The 18,665-nt window shown below is 37.1% G+C and overlaps 1 protein-coding gene across 6 annotated transcripts in view; it reads left to right on the forward strand.

Annotated features, from left to right (window-relative positions):
* THADA (THADA armadillo repeat containing) overlaps positions 1 to 18,665 on the forward strand; it is a 166,150-nt gene that overhangs the window by 20,704 nt on the left and 126,781 nt on the right. For all 6 annotated transcript variants that reach the window (XM_075749132.1, XM_075749134.1, XM_075749133.1 and 3 more), the window contains 5 exons: positions 3,919 to 4,028; positions 11,751 to 11,883; positions 14,814 to 14,927; positions 16,074 to 16,196; positions 16,868 to 16,959. In XM_075749132.1, coding sequence (XP_075605247.1) covers positions 3,919 to 4,028; positions 11,751 to 11,883; positions 14,814 to 14,927; positions 16,074 to 16,196; positions 16,868 to 16,959 — 572 coding nt within the window. The remainder of the gene's footprint in view (positions 1 to 3,918; positions 4,029 to 11,750; positions 11,884 to 14,813; positions 14,928 to 16,073; positions 16,197 to 16,867; positions 16,960 to 18,665) is intronic.

The following is an 18,665-nucleotide window of genomic DNA, read 5'->3' on the forward strand; positions in this document are numbered from 1 at the left end:
TTCTTTGTGCTTCTGACATCTTTCTGTAAAATATAATGTCTGCATTCTAATTTGAAGAATGTTAATTGATGAGGAGTCAGTTTGAAATCCTGATTTTCCGCAGGTTTGTAAGGAAATACACAAGGAAATAGAATTTGGCTGAATGTTTAACAAATATTACAGGAAAAAGTGACGACATTTTCTCCACAATCTTTGCAATTGACATTACCCTGTTACACATAAAAAAGAAAAAGAGGGAGTTTCATTATAGATTACCGTAAATGTCAATACCAGAACTGCTGTGGCTTCAGATTTTATTAAACACTTTACAGTGTTGAGAAAGAAGAGAATTGAATTTTGATATCTAATGCATGTAGAGCTTTCCTTTAAAGTTGCCATCTTTTTCTTTATTCTGTAAGTATTAAAGGACATTTAAGAATACAGAACCTTAAGAACCTTAATCGTATTGCCTTGAGTCAGGGCTAAGTAATTGTAGAGAAAAATTTAATAGCACTCTTGGCCATTCTGTGTCATCCTGTTGCAAAGCCTTCCTCGTCTTGTATCTTGCTTCATGTTTAGGTCAGTAACTGTGTTAAATTGTACCTTATGGGATCAGTGTTACGGTCGCAATTTATTCACACAAAAGATCATAGTGTTGAATTTGTACATAGTCTTTTGATTATTTTTGCCCTCTTTTTTAATTTGAGCATGCAAATGAAAAGACAATGACTTTTGCTGCTGGTCCACGTTAAGAAATGCCACAACAGTGCTGCTTGGCAGGCAGTGGTGTTAGCCAGCTGCTCGTGGCTCTAATTTGTGATTCCTCTTTGTATCTGTTAATGCCGTCTCTTGCGGTATCTACCTAGGTAGGAGAAGTTGGCAGAGAGGCAGCTCGTTTGATACTTCTTTGGTGTTTGTTTTTTTTTGTTTTTACTAGAAGTTGGGACAATATCAAATTTGCACTTTCCTTGTCTTTTGAGGTAGAGATTGGGTTTGCGTGGCATTTGAATGCCACTGTGCACTGACTATAACATCTTCAGCTCCTTGGTGTGGAGATGTGTGTATGGAGGAGTTTTAAAATACTGTGTTTGAACTGTCAGTCTTCAAAGCCTAAACCGTTTTGTCATGGCTGCTTTGCCTTTAAAAATAGACATAGGAAGTGCCTAGTATATCTGGAGAAATCTGTCTCTTCAAACACACATTCTACCTTTCGTTCTCCATCTGACTCTTAAAGTCCAGAAACAGCAGGTTCAAAGCTGTGCCTGTTAAGGCAATCCGTACAAACAGTGTCATGTCCTGGTAACCACCGCTTAATCAACAAAATGATACCTAATGTAGACTGTGTGGTGATTTTGTCATATGACCTGCAAATCATGAGACAATGCTCCAAGCCTGGAGGAATTTTGAGCTCTTCCTCAAACTCCTGTTTATTTTGCCTGTGAAATTTTAAGATAATTTTCAGAGATAAGCTTGCCTGAACTCTGTACCAAAGTTAAAAGAAACAGACAGCCAAAGTAAAGACTTGGTACTGTCCCAATGCCAAGACTTCTGCTTGAGTAAACCTAACAGTCAGCGGATCTGAGCCCTTGTGGTGGAACATTGAAGTACACAGAAGACTCTTAAGTACTGAAAACCATTGGTACTTGTTACTTATGTGTGCCACTGGTGCAAGAGTGTGGCTCCCATTGCTGCTTTGGAGTTTGTTCTCTTCAAGGAACAATTTAAAACAAGCAAAACCCTTCAAAAACCACCTCTCCCCAGTTCTTAATGGAATCAGTCCGTCTCCTCTGGAGTTCAGTATGCTTGGCAATAGTTCACTGGCTACTGTTCGTTTCGAACTGTGAGATGTTTTTGCAGTCCTTTATGGGTTTAAAGCCATCCTCTCCTAATGGTTTGCAAAAATACCCTCTCAAATGTAGGACTCTACTTTAGTGGCATTTTATTGCCAGGAAAATAAGATACGGAGGCACAAATGTACCAACTTTAAGAATATCTTGTGCAGAATTTCTGTCTTGAATACTGAGATTCTTGGTCTCAGCAGCATGCCCTGTAAATTGTTGATTATTGCATTAGTAAGACTAACCTGTTGCACTCTAGGTTTTTGACCAAGATGAACACATGTTTTTCAGATATTTGCTCCCTCATCTGTATTTGAATATTTTAACTTGAACCAGGATATTATTTTCTGTACAGGCAAACTTGGTAGGGTCACCTTTTCTTAGAGTTGCTGTAGATATTTGTGATGTTCTAGAGAATGTGGATTCCTTGACTTGTTCTCCATCCTGACATATGAAGTACTGGTCTTACGACACAGAAGCGGACACTTATGGATGGCATGATGCTATTAGACAAGAATCTGTGCTTAAGCACTTGCCTAAGATCAGTCCTATGTCATTTGCGAGAACTGAGTTATGCAGTGTTTTTTCTTCAGACTCTAGCCTATGAGTGGAAACAAATATATCAAATTTGAAGTAAACTTCTAGTCAATGTGGCTGTCACAAAAAGCTCAGAAACATAAGCAGGAAAGTTGAAAGTTGTGTACCCCCCCCCCCCCCCCCCCCCCAAAAAAAAATCCATATGAATTATTCTAAAAATGGTGGTGGAACAGGACAGTAATTTGACTTGTGTGTGTATGGTTTTCTTGATTTGTTTTTGTTTACACACCTGGAGAGTTGGTCTGTCTGTGGGTCAGTTTGTTCTGGAAAAAAAAAAAAAAGCACTTCACCTTTTTGGCTAGAAAGCTGAAAAACTGTAGGTACATAAACTAGATTAAAATCCACTCAGAAGTAACTGTTTTAGCTCAAATATCTGCAATTATTTTTTTGTTTGTATTAGTTGGGTTTTAGCTGCAGGAAATAATAATTAGACTTAGTAGCCAGGTTTGTTTTCATAATTATTGCAATCTCATTGCTTGGGCAATATGGATTACTTAACAGTAGGTTGGAAAACTGTATGTAGCTAGATATGATATTAACTTCTTAAAGTATGTTATTTTATAAATAACAGAATAAACAGAATTTTATAAGAAACTTGACATGATTTTATACTTGGTTATATACAAAAGCTTTGAAGAATTTTTTGCTGAATAAGGAAATATTCCTGAAGCAAATTTTACATAATAGAATGAAGTATGTGGTGTGTATTTTAAACAAATTATACTGGAAGTTTGATTTAGACCTTGAAGTTTATGAGAATTAGAGAAAGAATAAAAAAGCATCCCTTTTATCGAATCAGATTGTATGGAATTGTAAGCTTCCAAACAACTTTAAAAACTTGATATCCTGGTAGAGCTCCAGAAGGTAACTATGAGTGAAAATTTAGTTACAACAAGTGGCTTTTTCAGCTTTTTTTATATGTAACTCTCATTACTACATATATACAATGTCTTTTTTATTTTAAAATTGTTTCTAGTAGTCAAAGACAATTATGCAGAATCCTAGAACCTTAAAAATAGCTAAGGTAGGTTTGTTTCCCTTTGGCAGAATTGCTTTGATGTTTGAATTTCTTATCTTTCTCAGATATTTTTGTAGATGTTTGTTTCTGCTGTTATGATTTAGTAGATATTTTCTTTGGGATTTTAGGTAGGAGTGAAGGCAGACAAGAAGGATTCTAAGCTTGTTTCCTCTGAAAATCAGGGTTGTTTTAAAATCTGAGTGTGTTCCTCTCAGACAAATAATTAATTTTATGTCCTTTATTTTTTTGGCCTTTTTTTAACTACATAGCACTATCCCTTTAACCTGAAAAAATGACTATAGTATTTATTATTCTTAAAGTAAGTGCTTTTTTTATGCTAGGACTTACAGTTGCCTTTTGCTTTTGTCGGTGGGCTTTTAAACCAGGGGAAGGATTTTCTGCTTTTAATTGCAGAAGTTTCTGGCATATGTAAATGATTTGTCTATACACAATTTCAAGCAGCTTTTTTTCTTTTTTCTTTTTTAGGTTAAAAATATTGGGGAGTACTTTAAACATCATCTGCTGCAGTCGAGGCACAGGGGTGCATTTGAATTGGCATACGCTGGCTTTGTGCAGCTTACGGGAATGCTTTCCAGGTAACTTACTATGTTCCTAGTATAATAATTTTACCAAACTGTGGCATTGATCTTGAAACTGGCTGTGCAAGCAGGTCTTTGATTTCCTGTGGAGTTGAGTTTGGTGTTGACATGATTATGACATTAGTTACATGACATCTGTGACTTGGACTGTTACTTACAGTTGGAGTTGGTGCTTAGGCATTTAAAGACGATACAGATGTTTAAGGCTTGCTGCATTTTTCTCCATTCTCATGTGTTAGTTTACTGAACAGCTCTCAAAAGCTCTTGGGAAAAGGTAGGAGTGTAGAATTCTTTCCCCTGACCCTCCCCACCCCCCTTCCCTGGCCCTTCATGAAAATGAATGCCAGACTTTTTTGTTTTCAGCCAGGATGTTTTCCTGGAAACTTTTATTACTTGTCACTGAGTTGTGTATTCTGACATTTGGAAGACTACCTGGCAGTGCAATCTCTTTAATTTTTTTTTTTCTTTCCCCTTGTAACTTTATACTTTCCTAGAACTAAATGAGCAGAATTGCCCTGAGGTCTGGGCAAGAGTATTGGAATTTCCATTACATGCTTAGTTACCTATTTCAAGTGTTGGTAATATTTCTTTGTGATACATAGTGATTATATTGTATCCAGTTTTTAATAAGACAAATGAAAATCTCTACTGACTTTGTGGGTTTTGGTGGTTTTTTTAATGTAGTTTTTGGAAAGACCAGTCAAATTTTCAATTTGAAGTACGTGTATTTTCACACCAATGCCATGCTCAATAACCTATGTTCTCCTTTTGCCCCAAGTGGGCCAGTCTGAGGCAGTGATCTGTTTCTTGTTTATTTTGGGGGGTGGAGAGGAAGGAAGAGGGAGTAGTTTTTGTTGTGTGGTTGGTGGGGGTTTTTTGGGTGTTTTTTTGTTTGGTTTTTTGGGGTTTGATTTTTTTTTTTTTTTTTAAGTGAAAATAAATCTGATCATGGAAACAGTTTTGGTGATTTTAGTACAGACCAGCTGCCTGACCAGGTTCACTGTGTGTCCCATCAGACAGGTTTCCCAACAGACCTGAGGGGTTGGTCTCTGGTATGGGATGTTAGTGGGGTAGCTGCGTATAGGTACAAGCACTGCTACGGAAATTGGTATTTGACACATTATGGTCTTCATTCTGTATGCCAGTGAGATGTTCAGCTGTAAGCCATGGTTCTGTCAGTGATGTAGCTGTAGAAGGTAAATTATTTCCTTTTATGTGCTAGAAATCTGAGGCATTTTAAATTGAGTGGTCTGTTGAGAGCTCACACAGTCTTACTTTACACTTGATTATTTACTTAAAAATGAAAAAAAGAAACTGATGTATGATACCATTCTTGCTTATCTTTTTGCCTGTCTGTATACATTATGTACATTTCTGTAAATGTTGTATTCTTTTTCTATACTATGAGAACTTGTTTCAGGAAGTTTAAAGGTGATGTCTCAGACGTTTGCCCAGTGGCACTCTGTGCTGGCTTCTTAACAACTTCCCTGCTTGGCTGGATCTTTCCTATTTTCAGTGCTGCGATTTGTTGAGAGAGCAGCTCCTACTGTGAGTGAGAAAAAGCTTGCCAAGATGAGTGACTGGAAACGTCACTCAGTTGAGTGGAACAGTTGAGGTGTTCCCACTTATCTGAGCAGCTTTCTAGAGAATCAGTTAGTGAATTAGTCACATCAATTAGTGAATCTAATTGGAATGGGCTACAGGGTAGACATTTTATACTTTCATTTTTTCCAAGTCAAGTACAAAGCATTGTTCTGCTGGCTGCTGTTTATAGATACTTTAGCACATTATGCACAGTTTCATTCAATCTCCTGAATAGGACGCTGCGCTTGCAATAGTGGAGATTTTTTTAATACAACAGCAAAAACCTTCATTCTTTTCAATGCTTCTCTTGCACACCTCTGATATCATAACTTCAGGCTTTCGGTATCATTATTTAAACTTAGTTTCTTACATGAAACTTGCTTTTTTCCAAAGGCAGAAATAAGTTCAAATAACAAAATATTAACAAGCTAACGCACTAGTGGTCTTTTGAGACATACAGTGACAAATTAAAACCTGTTGCTCCAATAGCTAGTATTTTCATGTCAGGTAGCATAATATAGTATTCCAAATAAAGGAAGCTGTTAACAGTGTAGAATGCCTAGAAACAATTGCTGAATATTGAAGGATGTTATCCCTAGGTATGTTTGATATGAATATAAACATGTGTTGATGTAAAAAAACAACAAAAAAAGTTTCAATAGCCAAGTTGTGCAATCTAGTTTCAAAGGATTTATTCCTCCCATCAGATTGAAGAGAGTCTGGCCATCAGAGTAATACTGTTTGGGGGAGGAGGGGAAGACCGTTTACTACCACTAGCCCTTTTGATGGGAGAAAGGAAGTGATCCAAACAGGTACAGCTCCATTAGTCTGATCTCAGTCAATACGCAGGACTATCTAGAACAAACTTTGTAGAAAAGGCAAACTAAACCACAGGAAATACTGGAAAACATATAAAAAATGCTGTGAATTTATAGTGGACTTTCTACATGGCAGACTATCTGTTTTTCTTTGATTTTTCAGCTTTTAAATTTCTTTTAAAAGCTGAGGCGAATAGAGTAGAGCATATCTACTCAGACTTCAGAGAAGTTCCTGATATGTTTGTATTTAATGAAGCACAATCCACTGCAGAGCAGCTTTATATTCTGTTGTCAAATGAAGAGCCAAGCTCAGGAGAACTCTGCTTCTCTGGAAGTTATTAAAACATTAAGCAGTATGTATGTATCATCAGAAAAAAAAAACCAAACCCAAACAAAACAAAACCCAGAACAAAACAAAAAACACCAGACAAACAAAAAACTGCTTATTTAAGTAATTTTCCTCTTCTGAATTAACAGTTCTCCAAAACAATTTTTTAATGATACATATTGCTTAGTATTTTTAATGTTAAAGTATTTCAAGTAGAGGAAGATTTCTTTGGGAAAAGCCAGTTCAAGAACCAGAGAGCAGCTCTGTGGAAATGTATTTGTTTCAATGAAGGAAGATATTTGCCAGGAAATACAGGTCTCAAGGTGTTTAAAATGAAGGAGAAAGGAGACTGATCTCAGAATAACCAATGACTCTCTGGTTTGGTACTTGTGGGATACAAGGAAAATCTTGGGACTCTTCTCCAAAACAGGAGAGTTGAGTCTCTGAGCGAATGTAGTCGCCCTGCACGTCTGAGCGTCCCGGAGTCCTTCCATTTACCTTCGTGCAGCTGAGGCTACTGCCCTACCCCTCTCCTATAGCTGCCTGGCTCATGGACAGTCCTAAAGCATGTGTACCAGAATATATATTAATTTACTGTTGCATCCACAAACACCAGAGGAGAAGACCTTTGTTTGGGACAGCTTATAGTAATGTACAGCTTAAACATGATACTTCGTTGAACAGAATTGAACTCAAGACCTACAGAAACATCCTTGACACTCTAATTCATTCTTTCTCTAAGACCCAGTGAGAAATCTGTCGCTAAGACTATGCCAAATTCCTTTCCCATGCTTGTAGGAAAGACTGTATTTGAACATGGTCCTTTGCTTTTATAGCCGAACATTTGCTTAAAACTATATGCTGGAATATTTATCATCTGAGCTTGCTTTTAGCTATACAACCCTTAAATACCGGTCTCTGCAAGAACCAAGAGTAGACTTCTTTCTAGACAGAGCAATGGTATTCAGACCCGTCTGAGTTAGTGGTGGAAGAAAAATCTTTCCTCCACAGAGATTTCTTATGAACCTGATGAAATTTTATCTCTATCTTGACATTTGGATGTAAATTGCTGGGTCTGCTCAAAGTATGCCAGTTATCATTCTACCTTTTCCCTGATCATACTCCTTCTAGGAGTGTAATGCTCCCTTCATTGTGCCTGCTTAATATTGTCTGTGACTGCACCTTCAGAAAACCATAGGGTTTCAAAACAAGCAATGCTTATACCAATGAAATAAGCAATATTTGGTTGGTTGTGTTTTGTTTTGTTTTTTTTTTAAATATTTTGTTCTCGTAGTTGGTAAGAAATTACAAATGCTGATTTGGTCCAATAACCTTGTAGTTAGAGCAAGTACCCTGGGAGGCTCTGGGCATCTATTTTAAACCTGAATCTCTCAGAATCCATATGAATAATCAGATCATGTCTCTATTCCAAATGGTGGTTTGTCTGTTTTATTTTATTTAGTGAAGCTTTTCTTGAGTGATCAAGTAAAACATAAAGACTTCTGGAACCTAAAAATTTTTAAATGTTCAAATTGTAGCTTAGATTAAACTTGGTGAACACAATTTTATATATATGCAACAAGTTAGTACCATGTCATATAGTTTTTCTGGAAAACTGTAACGATAAAGAAAAAAACTTGTTTTGATTTTACAGATGTTTAATCCAGTGTCAGTAGAAATTATTCATCTGCACCCAGTCCTGTTCTGTTGGGGAACTGGGACTAGACCCTCCTAATCCTTTGCAATAATCTCTGCTTCTGACTCATTTTGTTGCTCTGAAGTGAGTGTGACTCTGCCTTCCCAGGCCCCTACGGTTTGCCAGGAAGACTTCTTGTAAAATTTAAAAATCATTGACAGACTTTCTAGTTAAATGTACTAGAATTGTCACTAACTTTTCAGCAAAAGTGTAATCACAGCTGTGAAGGAAAGGGTCTAAAATGAAGGAGAGGAAAAAAACTGGGAGGAAAAAACTGTTCTTATACATTGTGATGCTTGTAGGATTGGGAAGTACACTATATAATAAAGTACAAGATCCAATGTTAAGGCACTGCTCGGTTCGAAGACATGCTAGTTTTTAACTTTGTTTATATTTCCCCCCCCATTTCTTTTTCTGCTTGGTAGAAAGAGAGAGATAGGGGTAATGATATTGTCTCAGGGGCAGTATGGAGACTAGCTTTGTAAAAACTAGGAATCTCTTTACTTAACGTGGAAAGAATAATACTCAGGTCTATTAAGAGAAGAAAGACGGTGAAAGAAACCCCCTTTTTCCCCAGATAGGGACTGATTACAGCAATTGGAAACACTGAATTCTGGGTATACCCATGTAGAAAATGCTTCTGGTCATGTGAAGTTTATGCCACAAACTACTGACATCCAGGAAGGCCAAATCCAAGATCAACCCTTTGTGCTTAACACATCATTAATTTTGGATAAGAGAAAATACAGCCATACGAGGTAGGGAGACTTTGCATTGCCAGGCTCTTTGTATCCATTGATACTGACCACAGAAAAGGGTCTGAGTGTGTGTGAAATTGTCAGCAGACGGACAGACAGAAATTTGTGGAAAAGCACTTACTGTACTGCATCTTAAGTAATTTGTGTATCAAGTTACTGTGTTATGTTTTAATTATTAATGCTATTTGTTTGATCTGGTGAAAATAATTACTATTTTATTCTGGAAAATTACATTTGAGCTTGAGACCACCATTTTTACATTGTAAAGGTTCATTATTCTTAAAATTTAGGGCCACCTGCTTCTTAAGACAATATTCTTCTTGCCAGACCATAAAGAGATGGAGCTGCCAAATTTAAGGGAGTGGTCATCTCCATTGCAAAGTCAATAGTCTCTAATGTTTCTAACTTTAAAGCAATAATTCTTTCACCTTTAAAAAAAAAAAGTGCCTTAGTGGGTGACTGAACAAGGTAGAATTACTTGTGGCAAGATCAAAGCAATAGAGTTTTAAGGCAGTCTGAAGTTTACTGGATTTCAATATATTTCTCCTCTTTGTACTAGTATTGAAAGGGGAAAAAACCCTCAGTTTACTTAAGAATAAAATATCTAGTATGCTACGTCGCAACTTTTAAATATTTCCTTAACACTTTACTTTGTGTTCTTCAGCACCACAGCAGATGTGAATGTGTCTTGTGGGATGTTTGTTTTAATACTAAGATAACATACCGAAGAGAGATGAGCACAGTTCTTTGCATGACTAAACTAAGACATTTAAATTCTGCTTAGAGAGGGAGGTAAGACCAGCCACAGACATGATCAGAAGTAGCAGCTTTTGCAGCATGTGTTGACTGCACAGTAGAGCCTACCTGCAGAGACCCGCAGAGGAGATCCATAAGTTTTGTGTGGCCTCAACCCTAGAATTGCATCCTTCTTCTGTACCCAAAAGTGAGCAAAGGAACGTGTCCTGAAAATAAGCAGGGGAAGCTAATTATCAGCAACAGAAAGAGAAAAGTTAAAGAAAAGAGAACTTGCTGTTAGTTTCCAGATTAATTTGATTGCTTCTGTCACCAGCTTGGGGCAGAAAGTGCCTTTCTTTTTATGCTGTGGTATGAGGTGACATACCCCTTGTGAAGCCATGTTTCTCTTGTGTTCTGGACTGATGGTTTGCGTGCTGGCTGCTGTTTTGAGGAGGTGCTGCCCTTAAATGGCAGCAGAAGGCCTGGCAGCAGTGTAGGAAACCTGTGGTGGAAATCCTAAGGGAATTACTGAAGAGTAAGAAGTCTGCTGTGTCTTCTGCTAACCTGTCTGGTATTTCCTGTGACCTGCGTTCTGCATTACTAATTTTCTGTTTATTTTGCAAAAGAAGGAAAGGAGGGTTTCACTACAGATTAAAGCTTCATTTGTTGTTCAGTATCAAGTTTTTAGCCTACCTAAATTCTTGCTTTAAGGTAAAGAAGGAGGGAGTAGATGTAGATCTATTAGATTTTGGTTTTCACATCAGTACCTGCTGCCTTTTAGCTTTTCTTTATAATTCTTTATTTCAGTCACCTACATAGAAAACTTGATTGTAGTCTTACTGTAAAGTCTCGCTACTTAACCATTAATTTAATTACAGTTTATATTTTTAGGTGAGGCAAGTCCTGCATGGTTGAGGTAATTGCAATTGTATTGCCCAAAGTGATTAATTCTTTCTTCTACTCTGAATCACGTGTCAAACCAGTGTGACAGGTTTTAATAACAACATCCCGCTAATAGAAATTTTCGTAACAATGAATGATCCTTTTGGAACATTGACATAAGATTAATGAGATGGTCTTGCACACTGAGTATGGTACATTTCATTGAGCTGGTCAACACCAGCAATTGAAGTAGACTTGAGTTCTTGTCCTTGGAAGTCCTTTGTTTTCAGGCAACGCTTAGTTTTATAACTGCAGAGGAGGAGTATTTGATGATAGGAGAGCAATTTAGGCACTTTACCAAAAGTTTGACTGACGTAGTATTTTCAAAAGAGCAATATGTCTTGGATTTCATTCCTTCTACTGTTCCGAGGTTTACAGGGGTATTTACATAACATGTACTTACTGTGAGGGACTTTGGTTTTGTTTTGTATGGTTATAAACATAATTGTATATGTTAGTTAATGTAAGAGTGATGCATTGGCTACTGTGTGACAACAAAGATATGAATTTGTGAAGTGTCACTTCCTACACAGTGACTGATGTGCATATGTCTTTGTTTTAGTCTCCAGAACAGGATAATAGTTCTTGGCAGAAGAGGACAGTTGCACTGCTGAAGCACAAAATCCTGTTTTCTGTTCAGTGGAATGCCTTTTCCTAGTGGCACTTAATAAATAGGGTTAATATAATTTGTACCAACATTGGAAAAATGTACAATTCCTTTTTTAATTTCCGTCTTCTTTAAAAAAATAATCTGTGTATATGCTTGGAGATGTTCACATATAGTAAGAAATATTTCTTAAGGTCACCAATTGCTTTCTTTAACTCTCTCCTAGTGTCTTATGTATTTATTTCATGTAGATGTAACAATGAGAGTCTGCACAAGATGCCAGAGCAGTGGCTAAGCAGTGTGTTAGAAGAAATCAAATCTTGTGATCCTTCGTCTACACTGTGTGCAACCAGACGCAGTGCAGGAATTCCATTCTACATACAGGTACCAACTAATGTTACTCCATCTTACTTGATTTTATTTTTTTTAATGTCCTTTTTGGTCAATACACATATGTATTTATTTTTCTTACTTAAACTCCTTTTGGTCAAACAGTTACTTTTTTCTATACAGACTTTGCCTTTGGGCAACCAAGAAGCCACATGAAATTAAACCATGTTTGGCGCTATTGAGTGCTGCACTTCTACTGAGTCTTAAGATTTTTGGCTCAAGGTAGATTCAAATAGCATTTCGAAAGACTGACCTTAGGCTCTGTGTGGCCCCTGTAATAATCCTGGCAAATTCATAAATTGATTCACAGATTAAGTAAGGCTCTGTTAACCATGTAACTCAGTGCTACTTCCATGCGAAGTGGGAGGGTGGTAAAATGTGAGCAGACCCTCTATCGATTGTAGAATGGTGGCCTAGAAAATACTACAAAGAACTAGGGAAGTCCACTCAGCAGTAATAAAGCAGGATCAAGTAATAGTCACACTAACTGGTGTTGACTGACAGTCTCAAGTGCACGAATGAGTAGGTTACTGAAGACTTACATTCGTGAATGTGGGGCCATGCTCCCGCAGTCTTCCCACTCCCCATGTTACCATCAGCTCCACACATCCCAGCCTTCGGCTTCTGCCCAGTTCAGAACTAATGGCTGATGAGCTGGTTGGCAGTGGTTTGTCTGTGCTCGATGTACCACCTCCTACTCAGTGCCTCGCAGTAGTAGGCAGCTGCTCATCTGCGTCCTTGTGGGGGTCAGTCACTGCATGGTCCGTCCTGCAGATTACACTAAGCCATTTCCATTCCTTCGCTCCTTAAAGTGGCCATGGTTGCTTTCACCTAAATTAACATCCATCAGTTTAATTTTCAACTAGTTTTCTAAGACAGGAGTCCAGGATTAACTACATGATTTGTAACTTTCTCCACTCGCTGAAGTGTAGTCTCTAGCATGTTCCAAGAATCTGAAGGACTGCTGGGAGCAAGCTCTCCCTGCCAGAATAATTCATCTTGCTTGTTTTCCACTCCAAGTCAGCCTTGAGAAAGTTGAGGCAGCCTGCTTCTGTCTGACCTCTCTTATGTCAGTCACAGCCTGCGCCTGGCTTCGTGTGTGCTAGGCTGTAGAGATCAGACATAGGGTATTGGTCTTAGAGATGGTTTTCCTTTTCAATTTCAGTAGTTAAAGATCTTTCCCTTTTATATAGGTAAGTTGTCTGCAAAATGAATTTGGTGATTTCATGTCTTCTGGTTTCCCCATTCACACCACAGAGTTTGAATCCAGTGGGCATTAGCTAACGTTAGTCTTGAGAATGTGAAAAACCAAACATGTTTGAATCAATTTTTCATGTGAAAAGTTACACTGTGTAATGTAAGGACTCAGTGGACCCAACAGTAGCCCACTGCAAAAAACATCTGTGTAGTCTGCAGTTGGCCTACGTTACTGAGTCTGTATGGCAAAGCTTACGCTGTGCCATAGCTGTTGAGATAAACAGGTCAGATGCTTCTATTTTGACAGCTTTGGAAGAGTACAAAGTTAGCATAGTTAGTTAATCCCAATGTTCATTCCAAACCTTCTCATTAGTCTGAAATAATTGATTTTCTAATTGGAATTTCATTGTAAAGAGAGGTGGTAGTGTTCTTTGGCAGTAGTTCTGAATGTGCCTATAGTACTCAGTAAAATGAATTAAGCCTTAAATAGCATGTTGCATTTAGATAATAAAACTACAAGTTGTAATGCATATTCTAACAGCACTCTAATAAGGTTATTTAATTAATGCATAAAATCGAGACTCAATGTGGTCCCTTTGCCATCTGCTTCCCGTGACATTTATTCTTGTTTTACTAAAACACATCTGTTTTAATGATAATATGTAATTTTTAAGGTTATGAGCATTTTAAATGACCTATTTAAAATAGAAATATTATTACCTAATAGTACGAAGGCACAGCTCCAGTTAGTGGGTGAGGAAATTGTGGGCAAATACTAGTTACAGCTTTAACATTTTTAGGGTATGAAATTTTGGTCTTCAGTTTGTTCTCCTCTATTTTATACTTCATGAATACTTTTTTCCCCTTCCCTCTCTGTTTCTCCCATCGTTAAAGGTACTGATAAACTGACAGTGACGACTACTGGGTTTCTGTCTAACCTCTATATTTCATTTGGCTTGCTGTTCACTCGTTTGGTTGTTCTTATGTGATGTAAAGTGCTATTAAATACCTTGTTTGCACTCATGCTGAACGGACTCTGGGCCCCAAAACACAAATGGATAATAATTTTTTATTAGAAATTAAGTGATTTATGATTATCCATTTGTACTAAGTTGGACAAATTCAACAGGAGCTACGAGACACAGAAAAGGACTATTTTAACTCAAGTCCTGAATTTCAGAGGACTAAATTAGAGTATTTGCATGTCAGCTGGGTGGCCTATCCATTGAACTACTATTTGGAGATGGGTGCGTCTCTTCTTTCCTCTTAAAAATGTGCTGCTTGTTTTATCCTGCTTTGCAAACCAGGATTTACTCTTTGGCCAGCCCATGTCATCTTAAATATCTATTTTCTACAAACTTACATTTCCTAGTACAGACATTTTTTTAGTTTAATAATATGGCAGATACTTCTGCTGTAATACTATGATTTTGTGTGTGTGTGTGATAAATTATCTGTGGTATACAAGCAAACTTTTTTAGGTAGGTGAATAGTGCATAAGCGAAGTTTTCTTACTGAAACATTAAATGCTAAGAAGGTTTGAACAAAACTGAGAGATAAAACTGAAGCTTACTTTTTGCAAGTCTTTCTTGAGTCCTTGTGTATGGTCAGAAGCTAGGCTGCAATATGGTAGATATAGTAACGTGGAGCAGAACTGGTAATAAAGAAGAATGGCTAGAATTACCTAATTATTTTTCTCTTTTTTTTTTTTTTTTAACTTTCTGTAGGCTTTGTTAGCTTCAGAACCAAAGAAGAGCAAAACAGATTTGTTGAAAATGACAATGGAAGAATTGATGTCTTTGGCTGCACCTGCGAATGAATCATCAAGTGTAATTCCACAGGTAAAATACAGCCTTTCATCAGAAGGCAAATGTCATAAAAGTGTTTGCAATACTTCAGACAGTTAAGGAAATTCATGTGTGTTTTTAAGAAGGACAACTTGTTTTCATTATCTATAGCTAGATTTTAAAACATGTTTGCATATGCACAGGTTATGAAGTCACTAGAATTTGAAAGTACGTAAGATACTAAAAAATGGATTGGACATAATTTCATAGGGGTTTTTTTCTAGTACAGCAAACATAGTCGTATTCATTTTGAATTTATATGATCAGTTTACTGCCTGTAATGTATTTTTAAACAAAGAGAAGAGTAATTTCCTTTTTACAAGGAAATGAACAAGCAAGCATTTGTTTACACTTAGAGTAAATAAATGAGTTGCGTAAATCATATTGTGTGCCGTAAAATACCATATCAAAAGTGCTTTTATGCGTATACTTACTAACTTCTAAAAGTTAAAATATGTACTTTTGTAATGCATAAAAATATTATTTTAAAGTTAAGGTCTTTCTCTTCAAAATGTTGTTATCAATTACTTAATCTTTCTGTTTGTAAAGGCAAGCCAGAATTTGTTGACAATACATAGAAGTACGTTCTAACGGCTCTGCCAGATCTGCTGCTGGTATAAATTTATGTAGCCTTGTCAAAGTCTGTGAAGCTACACAGATTACCACCTTCCCCTTCAGAGAGTAGAGAAATATCAGAAAATGCTCCATATGGTGAAGCAAGCCTGGCTGTCAGTTTTAGCTTAATATTGTCCTCCTGCGAGTTGTAGTTTATTTTTTCTCACAGTATCTACAGCATGTCAAGAATGTTGGAAAAGATGATTCTAAACTTTGAAAGTTATTTTTACAGCCATGATAAGCTAAGGAAAAAAGAATGCTGGCCTTCGCTTGCAATGCCTGGACTGTACTTGTTAGAGGAATGTATTTTTAAACTGTAATTGTTTTTAACAGTGTTTACTGCTGCACTGTTTTAATATATGCTTTAATAGTGGTATTCTTGTATTTAATATGGAAATAAAGTGGTGTAAATGTGCAGATGGATTACTTTTGTTTCACATGTTCATTGCTGTAATTAACAGGCATTAAATTCAAGATATTTTCCAATGAATATATATTTTTCTCATATTTCTTCTACTCCCACAGGTTCATGCTTTAAATATCCTTCGGGCACTGTTTAGGGATACACATTTAGGTGAAAACATCATGCCTTATGTTGCAGATGGAATACAAGCAGCAATTCTAGGTTTTATGTCACCTGTCTGGGCAGTAAGTTAATTCTTAATTTTGCTTCTCTAATGTAACAGGATATAGAGTGATGCTGTTCAGTGAAGCTTTGGTCATGTTTATAAATGGCAGCACCATGATTTCTGGAATGTTACATGGTGTAATGTTTAAGGTACAATAAAGAATAATGTAGACCTGCAAAAGAGTCATAGTTTTGGTCACGCTTCTTGCTTTTCTTTCATTTTTCTGTAATATGAACTGCTGATACTGACAAAAAGTAGGGACAAAGATTATAGATGAAAATGTATCTGTTAAATTTTGAGTCAGTGCACCTAGCTGGTAAGGAGTGCATTTACTTTCATTCTCACTGTTACTTTGCTTTTCAATAAATGGTGGTATTCCGTATGGCATGTTAAGGTAGAACAAAGAATGAATGCTTTGAACCGCTAGAAATCTGGATGTATCCCTTATATTAAAGATGGACATCTACAAAAATCTGAACTTTCTATTAGTGCTATCCCATCTTGATTAAGAGGAAAGATGCTATGAATTAATTATGTTCATGTGCTGACCTCTGAACAGTAGGCATGCTCTGTCCTCCACTCAGCTGTTCTTCTTTTCGACTGTATGTTAGTGGCTGTATTTAAAAAAATATTAGTACATTTCAAAGGGATTTTTAAAACACGAACTATGTTCTTTTCTTTTTCCTTTAGGTAAGAAATTCATCTACGCTTCTTTTTAGTGCTCTGATTACAAGAATTTTTGGAGTTAAAAGAGGGAAAGATGAAAATTCCAAAAAAAATAGGTAAGCCTCACTTGGTACCAATTGTAACTTTGCAAAACATGACCTTAGCCAACAACAATTTGAAAATGTTGCTTGCTTTATGGATATATTTGAATCACGATGTTACAAATACATCTAGCTTTGCTTAAACTGCGCTGCCAAGAAATAAGCAGTAGGGCCAAAAATATCTGCTGTTGAGCACTGAGAGTTAATTTGTACTTGTGCAATTTCGTGGAAGGGGAATGTTGCTGAGAGGTTTTGGTGCCAGCAGCTCTTCCAAATGCCCAGTCTCTGTTGCAGTCACAAGCTCGCCCTATTGCTCTTGACGGCAGAGAGGCAGGGGGTGAAGGAGAAGAGGGGCAATGCGCACATGTGTGTTCCCTTACCTCTAGAGAAGGCCTGGAGGTAATTTTTTCCCTTTGGCCTTCTTACTTCAGAACACCCTGTCCCTCTCTCATGTCTCTCTCTTCCAAGCTCCAAAAATTGCAGCTTGCAAAGCTGCTTCTCTTCCAAGGGATTCTGCCCTTGAACTCTGTAGTCCTGCTCCAGATCCTCTAGTATTTCACTTTGTTATGTAAAACCAGTTCTCTTCTTACTCTTAAAACTCCCCAGTCCTGAGCAATCCTGTTTCTCTGCGCCCTCCAGTTAAGTGCCTAAGCACCCCTATGTTTTCTTTGGCCTTCAGCCCTTTCCTTTAGCTTCTGCAGCAAATGAAGCACGCCCATGCCCTGTGCTCTGTAACTGAGGTTCCTGCTCTAGTAGGAATGTGAAAATGACCCTGGATGTAGAATAAACTCATTAAAAAATACTCCTGAGTGAGTCTGCAGGGCCATAGGGTGGTCACACTATGGATATCATGTTAACCATTTCACAAATTCCTAATGGATTTTCAAATCATGGTCAAGCCGTGCAATTTCTGAAAGACAATTGTTACAATTTACCTTCAAATATTCCACTCATCTCTTTTACTCATTATACAGTGCTTCCTTAGTATTGACCTATGTAGCTAATACAATTTTCATGCACGTTATAAGAAACTAAATGTCCTGGGATGATACCAGTCTTTCATCTTTTAGATGATAGATAGGTGCTATTTTAGCTGTTTGAAAGACTTGGTTTCAAGTGTCACTTGAAAAATTAGTTATTATGCATGTATGAATGTGAGGAAGAAATACAGGTGGGAGATTGGAGGGAGATTTCCCTTAGAAAATAACTGTTCCCCCAGAATGATTTGAAATGTCATCTCCCTTGCTGCATGAAATTCTCTCTGCTTTGTTGTAAACCCAAATAACTTCTTGCCCAAACTGGGAATTCACTCCCATAACCCCAGAAACTCAAGCAGAGCAATAAAAAGTGTTTCTCATCTCTTACCTGTTTGGTTTTGTAACAACATTTAAAGTTGGGGTTTTAAATTTAGATATTGAGCACTTACTGAAAGGGAGGTGTACCTCAACTTTTTAAGCTTGTATCCTAGGGAAAAACTTCACACTAACCTCTGCAGTGGGAAGGAAAACTTACTTCTGCTGTGTGATGAGATACGTAATCTGAGATTTCTGTTTGTGAAGTTGCAGAAAGTAATGCATTTAAGCATCTGTTGGGGATGGCAGATACCAGAATAAAGGAAAGTAAACTTTTATATATTTGAATTCATTAAATACAACGTTAATTTTTATGTAACTGGTACTGTTGACTTGCTTCCCTGAAGCTTTTTGTTTACAGTATTTTTT

Source organism: Balearica regulorum, chromosome 3 (genome assembly GCF_011004875.1).
Source record: "Balearica regulorum gibbericeps isolate bBalReg1 chromosome 3, bBalReg1.pri, whole genome shotgun sequence".
Taxonomy (NCBI): Eukaryota; Metazoa; Chordata; class Aves; order Gruiformes; family Gruidae; genus Balearica; species Balearica regulorum.